General features: G+C 39.6%; 1 protein-coding gene across 5 annotated transcripts in view; it reads left to right on the top strand.

Moving 5' to 3' along the window:
- Positions 1 to 450: 450 nt before the first annotated feature.
- The window catches only part of macrod2 (mono-ADP ribosylhydrolase 2), a 432,177-nt gene continuing 411,319 nt past the window's right edge, over positions 451 to 21,308 (top strand). For 2 of the 5 annotated variants that reach the window (XM_073481704.1, XM_073481703.1), the window contains exons 1-3: positions 451 to 818; positions 6,308 to 6,409; positions 8,922 to 9,035. In XM_073481704.1, the coding sequence (XP_073337805.1) occupies positions 782 to 818; positions 6,308 to 6,409; positions 8,922 to 9,035 (253 nt within the window). In that variant the 5' untranslated portion in view covers positions 451 to 781. The remainder of the gene's footprint in view (positions 819 to 6,307; positions 6,410 to 8,921; positions 9,036 to 21,308) is intronic. The other 3 variants (XM_073481702.1, XM_073481701.1, XM_073481700.1) reach the window with 3 other exon arrangements.

The raw sequence follows: 21,308 nt of genomic DNA, 5'->3' as shown, positions 1-21,308 counted from the left end.
ATCACCAATTTCCAACTTTCATTTCATCATACAGTCAACATAAAGCGAGACATGTTAGGTTTCCATCCTACTCTTAGAAAATAAGCATGCTGACCAAATGAACTTTCACTTTCACTTCACAATAAAATTTCACTTTCAGCCATGATGATGCTATCGTCCATTTTGGCGGTAACAGACACAGAAAAAAAAAAATTAAAAATGCTCTTTCTTCCTTAGCCTATATTATGTTCTTTTGGATGGCAACATCATAAGAAAAGCTTCGGCTCAATTATTATTATTAATCTGCAATGGGATCAAAGTCTAACTCACTGCCATATATTGTCAAAAAATAAAAGTGTTTATTTTTATTTATTTTATTTTTTACAAGAGGACTGTTTCCTCGCTAAGTTTACTTGCAGAGACTGAAAGTAGTCCCTACTGTCTGCCGTTTGCATCCCCAATAGTCCGAGTCACCTCACACGCCAGGAGGCTGACCCGCCGGAAACAACCTACCCTGCCGCCCCAGTATCTGATTGACGCATGAGCCAGACCAATCACACGCCCACTTCCCCGTTCTCGACAGCCAATCACTTGGCCAGAACTCGTACACATAATTTACGGCGCAATCACGGTCGGTTGAGCCCTCAGAGGTCCATAGAAATTTGACAGCTTCACAGGTGAGACAACCGTCCAGAGGCTGTTTCACTTTACATTTCAGTTTTTTCCCGGAGCACCATTCACTGTGAGCCTGGGGTTGCCACAGTCAAAAAACAACCATTCGAAGTCAAATCATTCCGGCAGCATGAGCAAAAAGAAAAAGGACTGGAAGACTGAAAAAGGTAAGGCTTGTTTTGGGGGGGAATGAGGCTATCATCATCTCCATGGCAGACAGCATGAATTCTCACCATGGCACAAGATTGACAGCCACTTCCATTATCTCCTCCGTATTCCGCTGACACTTCTTCATCCAGACTGTTCGGTAAACCCCCACGGTGACTGTACACATGTTAAAATGATGTTGCGCCTCTGTTTGGCTGCCGTAATGCATGCTTGACATTCGCAGCAGCACTGTTCATATAGAGCCTCTTGACAGCTTATTAGCTTACATTTGAGCGTCTCACTGATTTCTCCCGAGTCCTTATTTACATGCTGGAGTACTCCTCTTTAGCATGTCTCACCTTCCACCTGTGTGATACACAAACAGGAGCTTGAGTTGCAAACCATCTTCCCTGCAACTATTCCAATATTCCTGTAGCCAAATAGCACTCGTAGTAAAACAAAGGAACGGCAAGTCCAGCACTTTAAAACGTGCTAATTCATGGTTAATTTGTGAGAGGATACAGAGGAACGTGCTCTGTTTCCAACGCGGCGGAAGGTGCGTTTAATGCTAGCTAGGAAACTTGTCAATGTGACTCCAAGTGCTTTCAGTTTTCAGAGATAACGGGATAGACCTGTTGTGCAGCAATATGAAGAGGCATGCTAGCTCTGTCTATATCTATAAGCTACTCATCTTGGACATACGGTTTATTGGGCTTTTCTCATGACGACGTTTTCGCTTGTAATAGCAGGTGCAGCCCAGGTGTTAATAATCACATTAATTAGTGAGGGCTCCATTCCGTTTATGCAACCATATCCATTTATGTCACTAGAGTGAGTGTTCACAGCACCAGTGCTTTGAAGCTCGAAACCAAGAAACACCAAATGGAATGCAGCCATCATCAATGATATTGATTCCACCTGTGGTCGATTCGACAGGTCAGAATGTCTGCTGTGATAAAGGTGTACGTTACAGCCTGACAGATATATTTGGCTGGTTGGCTGATTGGCCTTTCGGCGATATATTGTATCGGCATACATGTTGGATTATAATGCAGTAAAAAAAATTGGGATAACTTACTTCCCAGTAAGTTCAGTAAGTTTTGGTGCACCACTGTGATTTTAGACAATACAGTTTATTGTGAAACTGTAAAATATCCTGCCTCCGTTATATGTCTTTGTCACAGGTGCTTGATAACCACATTTGAGGGATCATTGCAAAAACTCATGGGTCTTCAGTCGTGTGTATATCTGCCAATATACTGACATTGGAATTTTTGATTTTCCAATTCAGGCCCCAAAAATCGATTATCTGTCGGGCTCTAGTGTATGTTGTACTACATCTGTTTTAATAACTTAGTAGCAGAAGCAAGGCTGTATGTGGTCTGACTGTGTTCCTCATCATATCACATTAGCCGAAGTGGACTCCTGTTTCCAGCCCTGACTTCTGTGTCCAGAAGGGATGTGGCCTCAATAAATGAACTGAAACAAGGATTTATTTAGTAATCACTGTTGATATAGTTTGGCGGTTTATTCATTTGAATTTTACGGTGATTAGTTGCTCTCCTGAAACACTGCAGTTCAGTCAGTGTCGTGAGTCGAGCACCGCTGACTCATTTTTTGGAGTGCATGGGAAAATTCTTTATAATGGTTATTAAAATTCTCTGAGCAAAGGTAATAATTAATCTTAGCTGGCCGTCTCCTGTTGGAGCAGGTAGCAGCACGGAATTAACATCAAAGTGAATCAGATTTCATATTCTGAGCATACACCCCTCTTGCTCAAATTGCTTTAACAGGAGATCAAGGCGAGTCAAAATGTGAAAGAAATTCTGAAACTTGAGGAGTTTAATTTGATTATTTTTTTAAATAGTATTTTGACCCAGGGCTAGTCTGTATGGGCTGGGTATTTGGAATATGAGGAACCAACAAATGTAAATTATTGTAAGTTATGTTGGCACCTGCTTCCATATTCTACCAGGATAGGTGGAGAGCTTTCTTAAACTAAAAAGACATAAATAATGATACATGAAACAGGAATATAAATAGTATTAAAAGAAAACCAAAAATGAGATGTTATGTGACATCAGTCACTTCTCCTTTTGTTTTGTTCTCACTAGAATTTGGTTCAAGGATGTCTGCAGCATTACAGTGACTGGCCTTCCAATGCAGAACTCGTCAAGCACAGGAAAATCATGGGAATAAGCATTGCTGATGCTGTGACTCCAGCAACACAATCTTGTCAACACTCATATTAAATAAAGCACATTTCTAGCCTATTGTCTTCTCTCGACATCTGAGCTAAACTTTGGGATTCTTTAAAAAGTTCAGCAGAGCAACATAGCGCTTCAGTGTAGTACAGAGAGCTTTGCTGTGTTCAACCTCAGAACAGCCTTTTTATTCATCCATGTAGAATAAAAGCAGCCTTGGGAATGACAAGAATGGGCAAGAGGGAGAGAAAATTCATGAGGGATACGACAGATATCCCCCACTGCAGAAATACCTTTAATACAAGCCTGACCTACTGTGGTATGTTGCCAGAAGACGACTTGTATTTCTTACCAAAATAAAACCAGCCCCACTGTCTCAGTATTTTAGGCTTTCATTTCTGTGAGAGGCAAGTCTCATAGTCCCTTTCAAGAAATAGTACAGAGTTCCTATGATGTAGGGTATTGTTATATGCTTGGCTTCAAAGCTTGGACCTCAACATTGTGCTGTAAAAAGAGCCTAATATAGTAATCTGATATTATGCTTTTGTGTAATGTCATATCACCTTCAGTTTGCTTTTAATTGACCAAAGTCCGTACTGTGTATACTGGGGTATTTATGTGGTGAATACTTCACAGTAAGGAACATAATTAGGATGAAGCTTGTTTTGCAGAACAGCCCAGAGAAACATTTTGAAGTTGAGGCTCTTTTGCAGCCAGTGGAGATGAACATGAGGACACAAGCTGTGAGGACCCAGGAGTGATACAGCAGCACAAAGGTTAAGCGGCAGCTGTGCGACGTACTGATGTCTGCCAATTATTGTTGGAGTTTGTTGGTAAACCAAACAAATGAATCACAAAAAGCACTCCCACTTCTTGCACATAGTTTAGATTACTAATAGGAGCTTAAATGTAGGGAGTTATAAGTTTGAAATATGTTCCTCTGAGAACAGTAGTTGCATTACAGAGTACGTTGTAGAGTTATACTGATTATTGGCCTGGTGTTTTTCAGATCATCAGCGTCTGTGTTTTTTCTGTCTATTTGCTGATGAAATAAATACATTTAAAAATGTGCTACTCTAGTAGTTATCAAATAAATGTAGTGGAGAGGATATATAAAGTAGCAGAAAATGGAAAAACTTAAGAAAAGTACATCAGTTGTACTTAACTACAGTACTTGAGGAAATTGCACTTCTTTACTTTCCGTCACTGGTTATTGTAAATTTTGAGATTTTCATTTTTTTTGCAAATGCATATTGGGTCCAAATATCGGTTATTGCTCTCCTTGATTACTAAAAATCTGTATCAATATTGGTGCTGAAAAAACATACGTGGACTGTACCAATGTCTTTGAAAGTATTGATACTAACACTTGACATTTGATACTTTTTCCATACTGTATGTTTAAAGCAATATGATATCCGCATTCAATAATATAGTACCGTAGCTGTAAATTAAATAAATAAATAAAAATCTTCAATAAGATTTTCAACCCAAGGCTGCATTGACATAATTACAATGTGTTGATATGTGTTCAGTGACTTTCCTGTACCAGCACTGAGTGCATGTTGTTAAATTAAAAAGCAAAAACATAGAACTAGAACTTTACCAGCCGTGACTGTCCGCTGGTAACGTTTTCACCAGCTGGAACTAACGCATAGATGATTATTTTGAGTGTTTTGCCAGGCATGGACAGATTTTGTCAAAGCGATAGCGGAGCAACCATGCAAGACACAGGCACAGAACTTTATAGGTGTGCAGTTAAAATCAAAATGAAGTCCGCTTTCTAAGGGTGCTGTAACTAGGAACGTGGAAATTTGGAATGGGGCCATTTTCTCACCACTTTACTTATGTCTGTCTGTGGATAGATTTTGTTAACAGAAAAGCATCACAATCATGTAAAATGCAGAAATGAAACTTAACAGGTGTGTTGAGATCAAAGTGATGGCCAAGTTCCAAGATGTGTGTTTTCATGTAATAATTACAGTAGTCATAAGGTCAGAACTTGAATATGCTGATAGGCGTTGCAGCTGGTGTGGTCAGAGGTCAAGGTCATTGTGACATCATAAAACACATTTCTCAGCAATTCTTATGTTGATTACTACAAAACTTTACACAAATGTCTAATAGGATAAAATGATAAAGTTATGGCATTTAATGTCCAAAAGGTCAAAGGTCGACTTCCCTGTGACATTATAATGTTCTGCAATATTATATTATATATTATAATGTTCTTTTTGCCGTTGGCAAAGTTTAAACTTATTAAAGTTTACATTTTTTGTATCAGGAAAACATTAGACTGCACGACTGGCAAACTTTTAATAATAAAGTCACATAAGATGTGCAGTGCAGCGGCTGAGCAGTACAGAGCCGGAGCAAATGGGATAAAAAGTTCAGAGTGCGATGAATCTTAGGCAATAGGGCGAGATGGTGCAGGAGTTCTCTGCTGAGAGCCATGCAGACACAAGAGTATGCACATTTCATTCACACAAGCCAGTTTCATTAATTAACACACTCACAACCAGAGAAGAGGGACTAATGAGCGAAATCAACTGGCGGTGAGATGACTGATTGGATTGAGACCCTGCATTGTTTTGGGTCTCCATGGCAAACGGCTGAGAACCGCTGGTGGAGTAAGTGTGGGAAACCGCCATTCAATTACAGTACTTGTGTTCTTTGATGGCAAACGGCTACCCAACTGAAGCGTGTGAGCACAACTCGGAATCTTTCAGCTGCAGGGGTGCTCTGTTATCACTGATCCTGCACTTTGACCCTCTAAGGTAGAAGAGGATTTTAATGCACGAAGCAGGATCACATTATTAAAGATCACATCGTTAAGGAACACATTTTTCATAAAGTTTAGAGAACCAGGGAGGTGGGGAGGAGTGAGGAGCAGAACACGACTGATAACGACGACGACGATGATGATGATGATGATGATGATGATGATGATGATGATGGCAGTACCAGCTGAGCGATGAAGGAGGAGTCTAGATATAGACCAAACCTCAATCGAGGCAAGGCTTGCTACTGCCGCTGAGAACTGTGGGTGGTGGTGGTCAGTATAAGTAAAGAAAGGGTGCTGAGAGATGGTTTGGTGTAAGATTAGGAGAACGAAAGAAACAGATAATTAAGTGGGGATTGAAGTGAAAGGTTTGTGGCTGGAAATTCACTGGAAATTAATGTTATACTTGTTATTACCTGTCTCTGCCAGTCCCAAGTTTATTTCCCTCTTTTCTTATCTCAGTTTTTCTTCAATACGACTAGCCTTATTCACTCTAAAAATTGATCGCTTCTTCCTTCCACAGATAGACTTCTCCGTCTAGATCGGGAGGAGAGAATCAAGGAGTATCGTCGTCAAGACTTTATACCTCTGGAAAAGATTCCAACCTGGAGAGAGGATAATCAATGTAAGAGAGACAGCTCATTCTTTCAGATACTGAATGTCTTTTTAGTTTGGTATGGCTGATAAACTGGCACATTAAAGTAGTGTTTATGTCCTCCAGTTGAAAAATATTTTTTCAATAATTCTAGTGTCTACATAAGTTTTATGTTTCATCTTAGATATTTTGTTATTGTGGATTTACCCACACTCTTATAAAAGTGTGACAATGTAGAGAAAGCACGATAGTTCTGCTTATTTGTAATACATGTATTTGTCAGTGTGATGGTGCTTACATGATGTGTTCCTAAAGTTGCAATGAGGTTATCGTGTACTTAATCAAAGATTAAGCAAAAAACAAAACAAAACAAATGGGTGAGCCTGATAGGTTAATATATAATAGGTTAATATGATTTCTCATGAGGTAACGCCTATTTCAAAATGGAAAGGACACAAACCACAGCCATACAAGTAGTAACACAGATTCAATAGAGGCAGACAACAGTAACAGAGCTTTAGAAAAGTCAAACTGTCACAAACCTATGAAGACTCAAGACTTGTACATTATATTAGGTTGGGAAAAGTTAGTGTCAAAAGTATGAACAGTATTCTTAAATGTATTATTTATTCGAAAACCAAGTAAAGCTACCAGCTACTAGAAGTAGGCTGTTTAATTACTTTTGCAATACCCACCTAAAGAGCAACCGTTAACATTATGGTTGGCGCCATAGCAGTGTTACAGGTCTGTTCTTGAAAGCAGTGGGTAAACCTTATTTGAATTAGTAGCAGCATGTTTTTGGCATTGGATTCTTCAGGAGGTTTTGCACATTTCTGCCTTCAAACATGTTTGAATAAGAATCAAGAATTTTTGCCGAACATAAAAAGATAACATTAAAGCTAATAATATAATAACTTATAATAACTAATAAGACAGCATTATTGAAACACCAACAGAAAGTTATATGTGTAGTTGTTATCTGTGCCTAGTGTTATGTGAGGCTCATGTATACAAAAGAATGAGACAATTAGATGTTTGCAAACAAGGAGCTCACAAGAGCTTTAAAACATAAAGTAGTTTATTTATGGTTGAAGCGATTTGACACTAATACAAAGGCAAAACTGACAATTGATGTTCAGTGAAGTGAGGTATAATGTCAACTTCTTTAGGAGTATTTAGTTGATGTATTTTCCTCAAGAACCAAAATCAAACAGAACTGCTGATGAGTAATTTCTTAGAGGAAGTATACTCCCCACATAGTCATGGCTGAACTTGTCTGACTAGTTTTCCCTAGAACGTACTAGTTCCTAAGAAATTTTAACACGCATTACAGCATACAGTTAGAATTCTGTTTTTCAGTATGAAAGAAGGAAGATGTACAAAGCGTTAGTTAAGAGTGTCAAAGATATACTATATAGCAATCTTAGAATAGATACTTAGATAATAGATAGATCAGTACAGTATTTCTTCTATGAAGTAGTGCTGTATAGGACACTGGGATAATGGATGAATTGATTCTTGAAGTCTTTATCTCCATCTTCCTCATCACATTTAAAGGGGAATTGCCGTTTTTTACAACCTGGACCTTATTTCTAGCATAAAATACGATCATTTACTCACCCAGATAACTTTGGTGTCATTTGGAGTCGTTCGGACGAAATTAGATCCAGTGGAGCGCCGCGTATATCCATATTATGCGAGTGATTGGGGCACCGAAGCGCAGCCTCTATATAACGCATTATCTGCCGCGAAACTAGTTCATTTCACCAATATTTTGTTATGATACATTAGTGCTATTCCCCTCTGAGTCCGGGGTTGCCTGTTATCAACATCCGGGGTCTGTAGGTTGACCTAGCTGTTTAGCCTACCCGCAGCCGTTTGTTGTTCTTTGGCCAGCTGTTCCTCTCTCTGCCTCCGCATCCTCCTTTCAACAAGCTCCTCATCCGTGTACTCTGGCTCAAAATGGTAAGGATGTCCATCATAAACAAAGTCATCGTCCACCACCTCAGAATCGGAAAAATATTCAGCCACGTTGCAAAAAACTAGCAGTAGCAAACTACAGGTAAACAAGCCGGCTGTCGTGGGTGCGCGCGGCTTTCAGAGATGACATCATCCAGGTCAGAGGTTAGTAGGTCAACCTACAGACCCTGGATGTTGATAACAGGCAACCCCGGACTCAGAGGGGAATAGCACTAGCGTATCATAACAAAATATTGGTGAAATGAACTAGTTTCGCGGCAGGTAATGCGTTATATAGAGGCTGCGCTTCGGTGCCCCAATCACTCGCATTATATGGATATACGCGGCGCTCCACTAGATCTAATTTTGTCCGAACGACTCCAAATGGCACCAAAGTTATCTGGGTGAGTAAATGATAGCATTTTATGCTAGAAATAAGGTCCAGGTTGTAAAAAAACGGCAATTCCCCTTTAATTGAAGATTTTGTCTTTTTCAAGCACATTTGAAAACCTTTCATGAACTTGCTCTGTGTCTATTTAAATAAACAATGTGTGTATTTGTTAAGTAATTATTTTTATTTCAGCCAATGAGAAAGAAGAAGGGAAGGAGCTGACAGGTGGAGGAGGGCTGACTGATAAAGTATCTCTCTACAAAGGAGATATTACTGTCTTGGAGGTGGATGCCATAGTCAATGCTGGTAAGAATCTGCCCTTTGACCTTTGAAAGCTGTTGGATGGTGTTGACTGCTTGAAGGCAGCTCAGCTTTTAAATTGTCCTTGGCTGCCCTCTGCTGTTGAGATTCAGAAAGTACTGCTTCTTGGTGGGTTGCACAATTGATGGGTGTGATTGAGACAAATGTCATCCGCTTTCATTAATCTGACTTCCTACAGCCTGAAATGAAGCGACTGTTTAGATTATGTCCTGCCCTTTCTTTTGTTTGTAATTCCACCTTTTTCTTTTTCTTGCTTTCTCCTGCCTTGTGTCAGTAAAACACAAAGTTAATAAGGAAATTCATTTGAATTGGTTGACAGGCATTTTCATCTCATTTTTCTTCAGTGTGGCATCTGTTTCCTGTAATGATTGACTTACATTCAGTGCTGGTGCTGAGTGCTTGGTAAAGAGTCGTTTTAGTAAGTACAAGAAAATATAGAATTACAGAGGGTTAGAAGGCATAGATTTGCGCTGCTGTTATGTAATTTTCTGCAGTCACAACCTACACACATAGTCAGAGGTGTTAAAACTTTACCTGTTGCTTCTGCAGCTGATGCTCTGCATCGTTCTGTTGCTATAGAGGTGAAAGTCCCACACCATAGCTGTATAGCAGCAGCAAACCACGTACTGTGTATGGAGTTTTATAACTTTTCCGTCTTTATGCAGTATTTCCACACACATACATGCACACACACTTTACAGTCTACTAAGCAGTGTGCGTCTTGTGTGAAATTAATTCTCTGTAATTTATGCGAGATTAATAGATGAGAAAAACAGACTGCTCTGTTGGATAAGGCTAATGGAATTAATCTATTATGTAAATGCTCATCCTGGTAAGGATAAGGTGACATGACATTCTGAATCATCGTCAGCATCATGTAAAAGACAAAGATGCACTTCAACAGACACCTGAAACACACCTAAATGTCATGGCAGTTGTTTTGCTGCATCAACATTTTGACCTTTACAAATGTAGCACTTGTAGCGGCTATTATACATTATACAAGTTTGTTGTTTGCACTGAGTTTTGTAATAACTGCTACATGTCAGAATTGCATAGTTGTAAGCTGTTTATATATAGTTTAGCTTTATTTAGATAGAGATTAAGTTAGGATTTGTATTTTGATTTATGGTACATAATAGTGTTATAGTATTTATTCCACAAAACCTTAATTTTATTGCTAGTTTATCTTGTTTACAGTCAATATCTTAAACAAATCAAGGTGAGGGTAGTGGAATAGGTGAGTAGTGTGTTTTTATTAAGTGACTTGATAAAAGGTCATATGAGATTAGAAATTAGGTTCAGGAGGGAATATTGCATGTTTTTTTCCCCAAACTGTTGAATACTATTGTAGCAAAGGCAGGCAGTTCAGTTCAGTGGTTAATGCTGCCAGACGTCCAGGCTCTGACTGAGCTACATGTTGGCTAGGAGGCAATTCATTCTGTTTAGCAGGCTGTCGGAGGGTCTGGAAGGTTGAAGAAATTGCTGAGGCCTTTTATAAATTTCAGATGGTCTCAGCAGTTGTCCCACTGCTCCTCTAATCACTGCGGTACCAGTAGTCTTGGTCCTTTTGGTTGGAGTGATAATGGTGGACTGTTGTCCAGCTGTGCTCAACAGCAACAGTATGCTGTGAATGTTAATGTGAATAGAATACTCTAGGACATTTTTTGGATTTTTTTTTTTATCGCTGGTAACAAAAGACTTTTATTTTACAGTAAATGCCATTGTGTTATATCAATACTGGTTGCAAATGATGTATTAGCTGAATAGGCTTCTCTGACATGCCCTGGAAATAGTGGCTCTTGTCCAAACTTTGCTGAGTAACACAATTCTGAGCTTGTGAACTGCGGATGTTGGGCAACGCACATTGATAAGATCTTTGGATAGTTTGTTCAACTTCTTGCCTTTCATCTATTCACTGCTTCCACTCTCTAGCCTGCAGTATTTCCATTTTCTCGTGCTGTTTTTCATTTACGCTTGGCACCAGTAGACTGCTGTCCATGAAGTGTGGGACTTTTTGAGCACTTTGAAAGTACTAGTCTGAAGGTTAATAAATTATCAGAATGTCTTTTTCTCACAGGCGTCAGACATGAAGTGCAGAGATATTAATTGTGCAGATTGCAGTTAAATGTGAAGGTTAGAGTTTACAATATCTGGAAACATGAAGGAAGGGAACTTTTTGTTTCCTTTGGTGTGTTCAGTGGACATGAACTGAAATACAACCACAGGAGCAGGTTGTCTGTGCAATCCTGTCCTAGTCTACCTGCCTGCAGGATCCAGGACTGTTTGTTCCTGCAGTTGACCTAGGCCATTCAGTATTCTGATATAATATTGATACTGTAATGTGAGATGCAATATTGAAATGTTTGTCATTATATATTATAACACAGCTTTAGGCCAGAGCTTATGTGCTTATTGCATCTTGTGGATGCTTGGCATTAATTTCTGAGGATGTGCACAGCCAACATTGCAAATTGACGCAGGATACGGGAGCCTTGTGCATACCCAACCACGTTGTTAAAAGGAAGCTTATCTTCGACCTAACTGTTGATCTCTTATCTATTGTTTTCTAAAGGCAATAGCTGTAGCTCATGGAAATGAAGAGTGACTCCAAAATGTCAACTTTTCACAAGCTTCCGTAAACTGCAGTGTTTGTAGTTTATTTGCAGCAGATGTGTGTTGTTTTCATTTTATCACATAACATTTTGAACATATTTCATAAGCTAAGGCACATTGAGAATTTGTGCAACACGGTTTTGTGGTGACAGCAGCAATATGTGGGTTGCAAAGGAGAAATGTCTGTAATTTCAGGGAACACAGACCAGCTTGGTACTGCTGTTATGGTGGCTGCCTATAGCTTTTAGAGGGTGTCAAGTTGCTTTATGTTCTCCATTAAAGTTTAATTATTAGGCTCATTGAGTTTTTAATTCTTCCTTAATTCTGTTTGGCTGGAGGTTGGACAGGAGGTGCTCAAACTGTCACCTGGGTGGGAGCCTGGGGAAAGCGGGACAGGAGGGGCCCCAGTGACAATCGGTAAACTGCAGGTATGGAGGGCAGCATGGCCAGATCATGACAAGGTGGACTGGGCTGCAGCATCCAGCCCCGGCAGATGGCCCAACTCCGCTTTCTCTCCAGAATGAGCTTGCATTGGCCCGCCTGCCACCACTCTGCACAACATATTGTCAGAGCAATGCCCATGCTTCCTGTTACCCTCCCTCAACTATTTTTAAGGGATGAACAGAACAGGGAGGAAAATGGATGACACAATAGTGGATCTCATTTTTTACTCGGAACGCTGTCTAGATTGCATTTTAGATGAAAACGGTGCATACTGTTTTATCAGGCGTACTGATTCCCTGAGTATGGAAGGCTTTCCGCCTAGATGTACAAAGTGCATTTTTCTGTAGAAAGGTTAATATGCAAGCAACTATACATTCATGCCTATTTGTTATTACATTTTTAATTATATATGCAACTAATTAAAGATACTTATATTTTTCTCCTTTTTATTTAAAAACATTGTGTACATTTTCCATTAAGCTTGATGCAAAATATAAAATATTCATGTATAAAATTTAAAAAGGTACTGCGAGATAAAGCTTCCTTCTTCTTGCAATGTCCAAGTCTGGGGTTTGATTCCTTTTTTTTCATCCGTACACTCTCCCCGTACTGTTTGACATGATGCTTATGTAGGTAGTAAAAGAAGTTGGTGGTGTTTGAGTCCATTGTGGGGACCAGTCTGCTGCGGCATAATGTGCAAAATATGGTTTTCGGTTTCAGACTTTTCATACCTAAACCACGTCCATTCAACAGAAGTAACCCCTCTCCTTGTCTTGGTTGGTCTCACCTCCATGTTTATTTATGTGCAAACTTCCTACCTGCAGCCCTGCTGTGCTGAAGAACGCAAAGCATTGTACAACTGACAATAAATACTTTTAGAGTGTGACTGGAAACATAATGCATGATATGAAATGATATGATTTTTTGTATCGTCACAAGATATATCAACATATCACACAGCCCTAACAGATATTCAACAATTTCACTGATCCCAGAGTAGCCCACGTCTTTGGCATATATCTTTGGATTGGTATCGGACAATGATGGAAAGAGGAGACTGTCACAGTTAATCAAGGCATGTTTCATAGAAAATTGCAGGGTTCAGTAAAAGTTGAAAGGACGTTCAAACTGGATTTTAAATTTAATGCATATCATTACTGTTGCTTTTACATGGCAAACACAAGATAATGTCTTCCATTTTTCTCCTTGTCTTTGTGCATGGAGTTCACGTGAGTGTCACCATCCCTCTCAGACCAAAATGAGGTCGTAAAGATAGAGATGAAGTGGAGAGGACTTCTCTTATCATGATGACTGTGGTAATTATGCACAGGGGTTGACTCCTAATCCATTACCCGCTGTAAACCTTTCCCATCTTTCTGTATTAGATCATTTTTTACAGGAGCCAATTTAGAGTGCACAGGGAATCTGGTTATGAATGCTATAAAGAACCTGAAGGGGCTGAGATGAGTGCGAGAAAGGCAATTGGTATTCAGTTGTATGGAGCTGCTCGCAATGCAGTCATCACAGGTTTGATGAGAGCGGTGACCCACAGAGGGCAGAATGCTACGATCCTGTGGAGATTGACTTTTATACGTTTTTTGATATGCAGTTGATTCAGACTCTGTTTGCTTGTGGGGTTGCTTGGCACACATTGTTTACCTTCATGGTCAGTCATGCATTATGAACAGTGCAGAATGCTACATGACCTGATCTACACTGAGCAGAAGACAACATTATTCTGTGGTCAGGTAACATGTAGAGGCACAACTATTTTTTATGTATCGTGGGTAACATCAGTCGTGAGGTCCAGCTTAAATCCTGGCCAATTTATGAGTCAATTGATGGACTCCAGCTTACCCATACGCAAGTGAGAATTAAAGAAAACAAAATTGGCTTCTAAATCACTAAATCTAAATCACAACTGCTATTGACCTGAACTTTATTTCACTTTGTGTTATTTGAGGTATAATTTCAGTAAGAACCAGAACTCTTTGAATCATCCAACATTATTCAGTCATTTCAAGCAAACATGTCAAACATTTTCAGGTTCCAGCTTCGTAAATGTAACTACTTGCTGCTTTTCTTTGTCATTTATGATAGTAAATGTAGTGTCAATGTAGAGTCTTTTGGTGTTTGACTGTAGGATGGACGAAAGGTACAATTTGAATATGTCTCTATGGGAACTATTTTTTGACAATTTATAGCCTAAACAGTTAATTATGAAAATAATTGGCTGATTAATCGATACTGAAAATAATTGTTGCAATAATAGCTGAAGCCCTATTGGCAACATAGTAGATTTTAATTGAAGAAATAAAACTTTTTTTTCTCTGAGGGTTACCTTTTTTTTTAAGGGTGAGGAAAGTACATAGTGGTTGTGATTCATCCTTTTCTGCTTATTGAAAACTTTGGTAGTTGTGGCAGCACAGCAACACTGCAAGATAATGGTGTGTAATGTCCAGAGAATATTATATGCTTCTCTGAGTCACAAGCCTTAATGGAGAGCACTGCCTTATTTATTAGGGAATGACTGAGTGCTCTGGTAATATTTTAGCCTGCAAAGCAGAAGGCTTTCCAGAATGAAAAGTAGATGTGGCTTTTTAATTTTCTCGTTGAGCTCTTGGTACATAGACAGACTCTAAACAGATAGACTTTTAATTGTCACACTTCCCAGCCTTAAGGTTCTTTTTAAAGGTCTGGTTGTAGCATGTGACAACATATTCTCCCTTTCTCCTTTTTGAAAGCCCATACAGTATGGTCAAATGCGTCCAAAATCCTGATTTTACTCAACTGTCTAAAGTGTTTGCTGTTACTGAATAGGGTGTCTCAACAATACGCTCATATAGCCAAGACGAATGGTGTCAAATTTGCAATTCACTTTCTATTTTTCCATTTCCCTTAATGATTGATAAAGCCTGTGGCTTTTGGTTTTGCTTCCTACTGTTCAGGGCTCTTGTCATCGCAGACTCTCATTAGATTTTCTGTCAGGCCATGGATGTGCTGCACAACACACTCAGCCCCTGGAGAGTCTGGCTCGATGGGTTTATCCGTCTCTCTGCAGATTCACACCATGTGCCATAACCTCCCTGAGTGATGCAGCCATGCTCCCAGCAATATGTCTACAATTCAGGGTCTCTCTCTCTCTCTGTTCTCTTTTTCACTCTACTGCCAGTTGCGCATACATGCAAGTATACAGTAACACTTGCACGAAGACATACACACAGTACTTTAGAAACCATGGCAGAAGACTGGTAACTTCTTGAGCAAACTTGTGATTGTTGTACTGTCACACCAAGAATGAAAATCAATGCCCCGGCTGAGAGAACTTGCTGCTCTGTTGAACAGTGAAATGACTCTGGTGAGTGGGTTGCATTGGGTCCTGCGCTAAAAGGTCCAGTTAATCGTATCAGCTCTGAGAGAGATACAGCACAAGGACAGGGTTTTCCCTGCTATCAGGGTCTAAATGTGAACTGAGGTGACAAACCAGCTGGCGAGCTTCCCCTCCTTCCGATTTCGGCTCTATTTCTCCCCTCCTGGTGTCCAGATTGTGAACAGCCTCGCAGTCGGCCTCAGTGTTTGGTCAACATCAACGTTGTTTACCTAATCTCCGTGGCCTACGAGGTGCCAACATTGCCAGAGAGAAATAATTTTTCACGAGGTGTGGCTAATGGAAAGTAATCATGGGAATCTGTGCTGTCAGTGTGTATCCGGCCGGCACTTAGAGAAACGTCTCCCCCGTTGCTTGGACTGCTAATGGTCTATGACCGTATTGAGTGTTTGGGAGATGAGCCTCCCTTTCCTTCACAGTCACAGTTTATGTGACCCAGCCCACACCTTCTTTTCTCTCTTTAACGCAAACACTCATACTGGAAAACAAACACGCACCCACACAAAGTGATGCTGAGGCCATGAAACTGACTCTGTGTCTTTGGAGACAGTTGCCAGCACTCACAAACCGGTCCGTCATTCAGGTCAGGTCCACACTTGTCCCCCTGTGGACAGAGAACTTAACTCATCGTTGTTAAGGTCAGAAAGTCGCTGTTTGCATTCCTGTTTTTCTTCCTACCTCCTTCCTCTCGCCTCTGTTCAACTATTCCCCCCCTCCCTGTCCTGAAATAAACATTTCAAAACACACTGCCTTATGCTGCACACGCCAGCTCTCATCCATCAGGCTTGTTAGTAATTGAGAGGGTATTAAGGCAGGGCCCTGGGGAAAGAGTCTCCAACCACCTTCTGTTACTCTTTCTTTGTCCCACACAAGTGAGGTGAGGATCTTTTGATGATAATAATAACTTTAGAAGTCATGTATTGAACATGGAGGGGAAAACAAGTGGTGAAAAACAAATATATGCATTATTTCTGTAAGTGCAGAAACCTTTGCCACACAAGTATTATAGAACTTTAAGGGTGGTCATGGCAAAAGCAAAATCTTCTTGTAGAAAAACAGAAGAACTCAGTGTTTTCTGAGAGGATACATGACTCATGTCTTACCCCTACGCAGACAGTATGAGAAGGCCTGCCAGTGCTCGTGCATGTGTGTGTATGTGTGTGTGCTCTAAGGGTAGATACATAAAATATTTTGTAGCGGTGTAAAGCAGGTAATGCTTTCATTTAACAGGTAACATAGCAGGCAGACCAACAGATAAATGGATCCAGTGCTCATAAAGCTTGTGTATGTGTAGACCTATAGGGGGCACTGTGGCTCCACCTAAGTATTGCTGACATGTCTGATAGCAGGGTGAGTTTGAGAAGTGGGATGACTGGGCTGGTTTTGCATTTCAGATGGATAAATCTCTTTTTCTCTGCTGCCACAAACTGTTTGAGGTGACAACTGGAAATTCCAAGGCATCTTACAGAATTTCAGCATCTGCTTCCCCAATACCTCAGAAAAATGTCCAATATTGTGCTTGGAATTGAAACACAATTTTGGAACACAATGAAACAGTTTAAAAAAGAAGAGATGCCGATTTTGGAGTCCTTGCAGTACTAGGTTTCAGATGTTACACTATATAACCATAGAGGAAGTGAAAGTGTGGCTGTGCCTCTTTTTTAGCTGTGGTGGAGGAGCAGAGATACAGCATGTGTGCAGTTGTGTAGTTGTATGCACAAAAGAAGGAGCGAGCTCTTTGATCTGTAAGAGAATGTAGGGAGACGCTGGGTGAGACTCTTTACTGGCAGAGTGAAGCACGGGTGAGAGGAGAGCGTTGGAGAAATCAACCCCTGACTGCTGACTGTTTCTCTGCACAATCCTCAGGCAGTGTGCCCTGCATGGTCGCCTACAGGCAATTCACTGGCCTTCACAATACCCCTCTTTGAACAGCACTTCATTCTCCCTGCTTCTGTTCCCCGCATGTTTTCCTCGGTTTCCTCATTTTAGCTTCAGTTTGTTTCAGTTAATCTATGGTCTAGCGTATACTGTAAGCCTTTACAGGAACAAACAAATGCAAGCCATGTATACCCTGAGCCCAGAAAAGTGTGCACCTTAGCAGAAATACTGATGAGCTACTTGGTTACAGGCTTGCAGTTGCAAGGTTCTCTATAATGGCTTCCTATGTATAATGGCTAGGTAATGGTAATGGTGTAGATAATGAGCAACATAATGTTACAGGTAAGTAAAGGAATATAAAGCACACATTTTGGCGAGGGTATTTTCTTTGAGGGATGTAATGTTCTTTCACCAGACAGACACTCCATTTGATAATTTAATGCTTGAGCTTCGCAGTCCTCGTTTCTTCAGAGGGGATGCAGCGGTTAAAATAAATTCATGCTGCCCAGAATATGTAGTGGTGTTGGAGCAGAAATAAAATAATCCAATGCAGTGTTACTGTGACTAAGTCTCTGTTAAAATTCCACCTTGTGTATGAGTGCTTAATGGAGATATGAAATTGTGCCATTCCCACTATTTTTCTCATTTTGCTAAACATAAAAATCACTCCATATAAGAGAGCCTTTAAGCAACTGAAATGATAGACTGTGATGTTTGCTGAGTATTGTTAAATGAGAATACAATTCCCATAACCCAGGGCAGTTCATTCAATATTTGTGAGCATGTACAGGTTTCTGTTACAGCTGTGACCAAGAGCTGAGCTCATAAAAACGGCTCTCAACTGTTCTTTTTTAGTGCATTTTAAAATAACTGAGGTTTCTCTCCCAGTTTGATATTTTCTAAGGTTTGCTTCTAACTATGTTATGTAGGAGTAATTATAAGAAGAGATGCCTTTCCTAACTACAAAATAATGCGCTCAAAGAATTTTTAAGAGCGTTAGCTGAAGGGACTCAAACATGTGCTTAACATTTCAGCAGAGTAACAACCATGATGCTCAGAAGCATTCAGATGACGTGGTTAATTAAATAGAATCATGCCTTTGTTTTTATTTTCACAGATCCAAGAGTCATCTGCCTCATAAAAATAAATCAGCAAAACACTCAGTTAGCCACAGTATTTTTTGGAAAGCTTTGTTTGTTTCAAAAATATGTTCTTGCGTCTGTGATTATGTCCTTTTTAAAAACATAATAATAAAAAAATGCAGTAGGTATTTTATTTACTGTCCTTGTACAGGGTAATCCATTTAAAACATTCAAGCCCAACCTTTTCTTCAGAGAGTATCCTTTATCCTTTTCAAGTGCTTCTTGAAATAAATGTTATGGTAGGTTGGCTGTGCACAAATATGGGTTAATGATAACAATTAAGAGTAATATTTGTATTTGTATTTGTATTTTTTATGCACTGTATTTTATCATATCACAATTTGTACGCTGCATTTTTCAATGTTAGGTGATCCATCATAATTTTGAGCCTCCTTAAAGTTTGACAAAGTTTCTACATTTAATGGGACCTTAGACTAAATACTTAACTGATATACTGTTGGTGTCTTTTGCTTGACATAATATGATGTCAGACAGCCATCAGCACTCTGTTAAATTGTGAAGCCTATCGTTCTGGAGACGTCTATTTACATATTTATTTTTATTTTTAGAGTGTTTGCACCCAAATGATGTTTTATTTCTCCAAACCAGAAAATCTTCACACTATCCTAGAAAATCAACTTGAGTTACTGTCACAGAGACCTTTTCAATCGTCTGTAATGAACCAGGTTTATAACAGCAGCCTTTCCTTGATTGAAACAAATGGGAGATAAATTCAAGACAACATAACTTTTGAAACCTTGTAAAAATACAATAGATGCGAGAAGAACATTGTTGTAATACTTTTAAAACTAGTTGACAATCACAAAAAGCACCTAACCGCACTGGCTCTGACCTTTAAAGAGGACAGCTGAATGCTCACTAATAGAAATAAGACTGTGCTAAGAAAAACTTGCTGACAGTCTGTGGTTTTTATACGTGCATGTACATGGGTACTAGCTGATTCTTGACCTAATCATGTCTTATGAAGTTCCTCATGACCGGAAGAGACATAAGTAAGTAGCCTTACTTCTGCTGTGTCTTCACAATATGTGTTATCTTTACATTAGTCTGCAACAAGCAGTTACATGTTATAGTGTTGGAGAAGTGGAATAATACAATATGCCATTGTGAAGATGAACTGACCTGTGATGATTTTTTAATTGAACATGCTTTATCTATTGTACAGTTATAATGAAAATATTCTCTCGTCAAATGCACTGAACTCCAGCAATCAGCAGCAGCTCTCAGGGGCTACGTGGCTGCACAGTTGTTGCTCTCGTGTATGGTAATGAAGCACTGACTGGACGTCCTGATGAAATGGATTTCCCTTCTGTTGACACAAGTGATTGTGTGGTTACTGTAGGGCTTAGGGAATGTGGACTCATTATAGACAAAGACCTTCGTTCAGCGGAATGGTAATAGAAATGAGCCCAGTGTTCTGTTGGCTATGATGAACGGTAAGCTTTATGTAAAATGTCTGCGAGATATGAGTCTATTAGGCATGATGGAGTTATTATTTTGAAAGGTCTTACAGCTTACAAGCCAGTGTTTGATGTAACTACCAGGCAAACAATGAGTGTTAATGAACTCCATCAGTTTTCCAAAAGCAGAACCCATTTGGGCTCATTTATGACAAAATGATCTCAATGCTGTTTATTGCAGACTTTGTTAGAAGAAGGTTCTGAACAGTAAAGGGTTTTATTTCTTCAGTTGGTCATTTAAGACAGTTATTTGGGTAACGATCCATTGCATACTGAGATTAAACAGTCAGATGGTTGACATTTTATGCTGTGTTGCAAACTTCGTCGAAGAAAAAAGTGATTTTTGATTGACCCCAAAAAAAATTCAGATTTTATTGCCATGATAGGCTCCTGCCTGAGAGGGAATTTTTGATAGAGGAGAACAAGAGGGCACTGAAAAGAGGACACTTCTGCCTTGAGTGCCAGTGAGTAAGGAGGTGGTTAATGCAGCAGGGTTCAGAGGGTTGCTTATATAGAGTAGTTATAGACAAGCTGATGATTTGTTGTGATGTACAGGGGCAGAGCAGGGAGACCTGACTTGGAGGTAGTGCGACCTCAAACAAACTGCATTTGTTTAACCTCGCTTAGCTGTGCAGCTATAATGGGATGATGGCTTCTGCCATTAGCATGATGAAATGGACAAATAAGTGACTTTAGTGAAACCCACTCAAGTAAGGGGCTGCAATTTGATTGGCCTTTGATGCTTTGGTTGGCTATGGAAACAATTTAATCTCTTTAATAGAATCTTTGTCCCCCATCCATGCACAAACAAGGCAGATTAAGGTTCCCAATAAGGCGAAGACTACACAGTCTTTGTGATGGAACAGAATCCGTAATACTGTGGGTGGCAATGGGGGTTTTGTCTGTTGTGTGTAGACACAGGCGAGAAACACAACAAAAACTCGAGTTCTGTTTTATTCACATTACTTAATCAGGGTTAAATCTCGGAAATCTTTTAAAGAGGGAGACCCCACCGAGATCACAATATTATGGAGGGAATGACAGACAGATATATGGGTAGAACTAGGGTTGCACAATTAATCGAAATATTATCAAAATTATGATATAGCTTAGTGCTATATCCAAATCACAGAAGCTGCTTTGATAAAGATAAAATGTGTGACAGAGCAGCATAATAATGAAGTACTGTAGTGCTGCATAGATGCACTTGCCTACAGATTTTGTTCTTTAGATGTGTGAAAACATGTTTGTTTGGTATAGACCCCAACAGATGTCACATCATCATGATTTAAAGATGCTTCACTGTTTT

This window comes from Pagrus major, chromosome 15, assembly GCF_040436345.1.
Source record: "Pagrus major chromosome 15, Pma_NU_1.0".
Lineage (NCBI taxonomy): Eukaryota > Metazoa > Chordata > Actinopteri > Spariformes > Sparidae > Pagrus > Pagrus major.
Note: the sequence above shows the minus strand (reverse complement) of the source record. Positions and strands in the feature narration are given on the sequence as shown.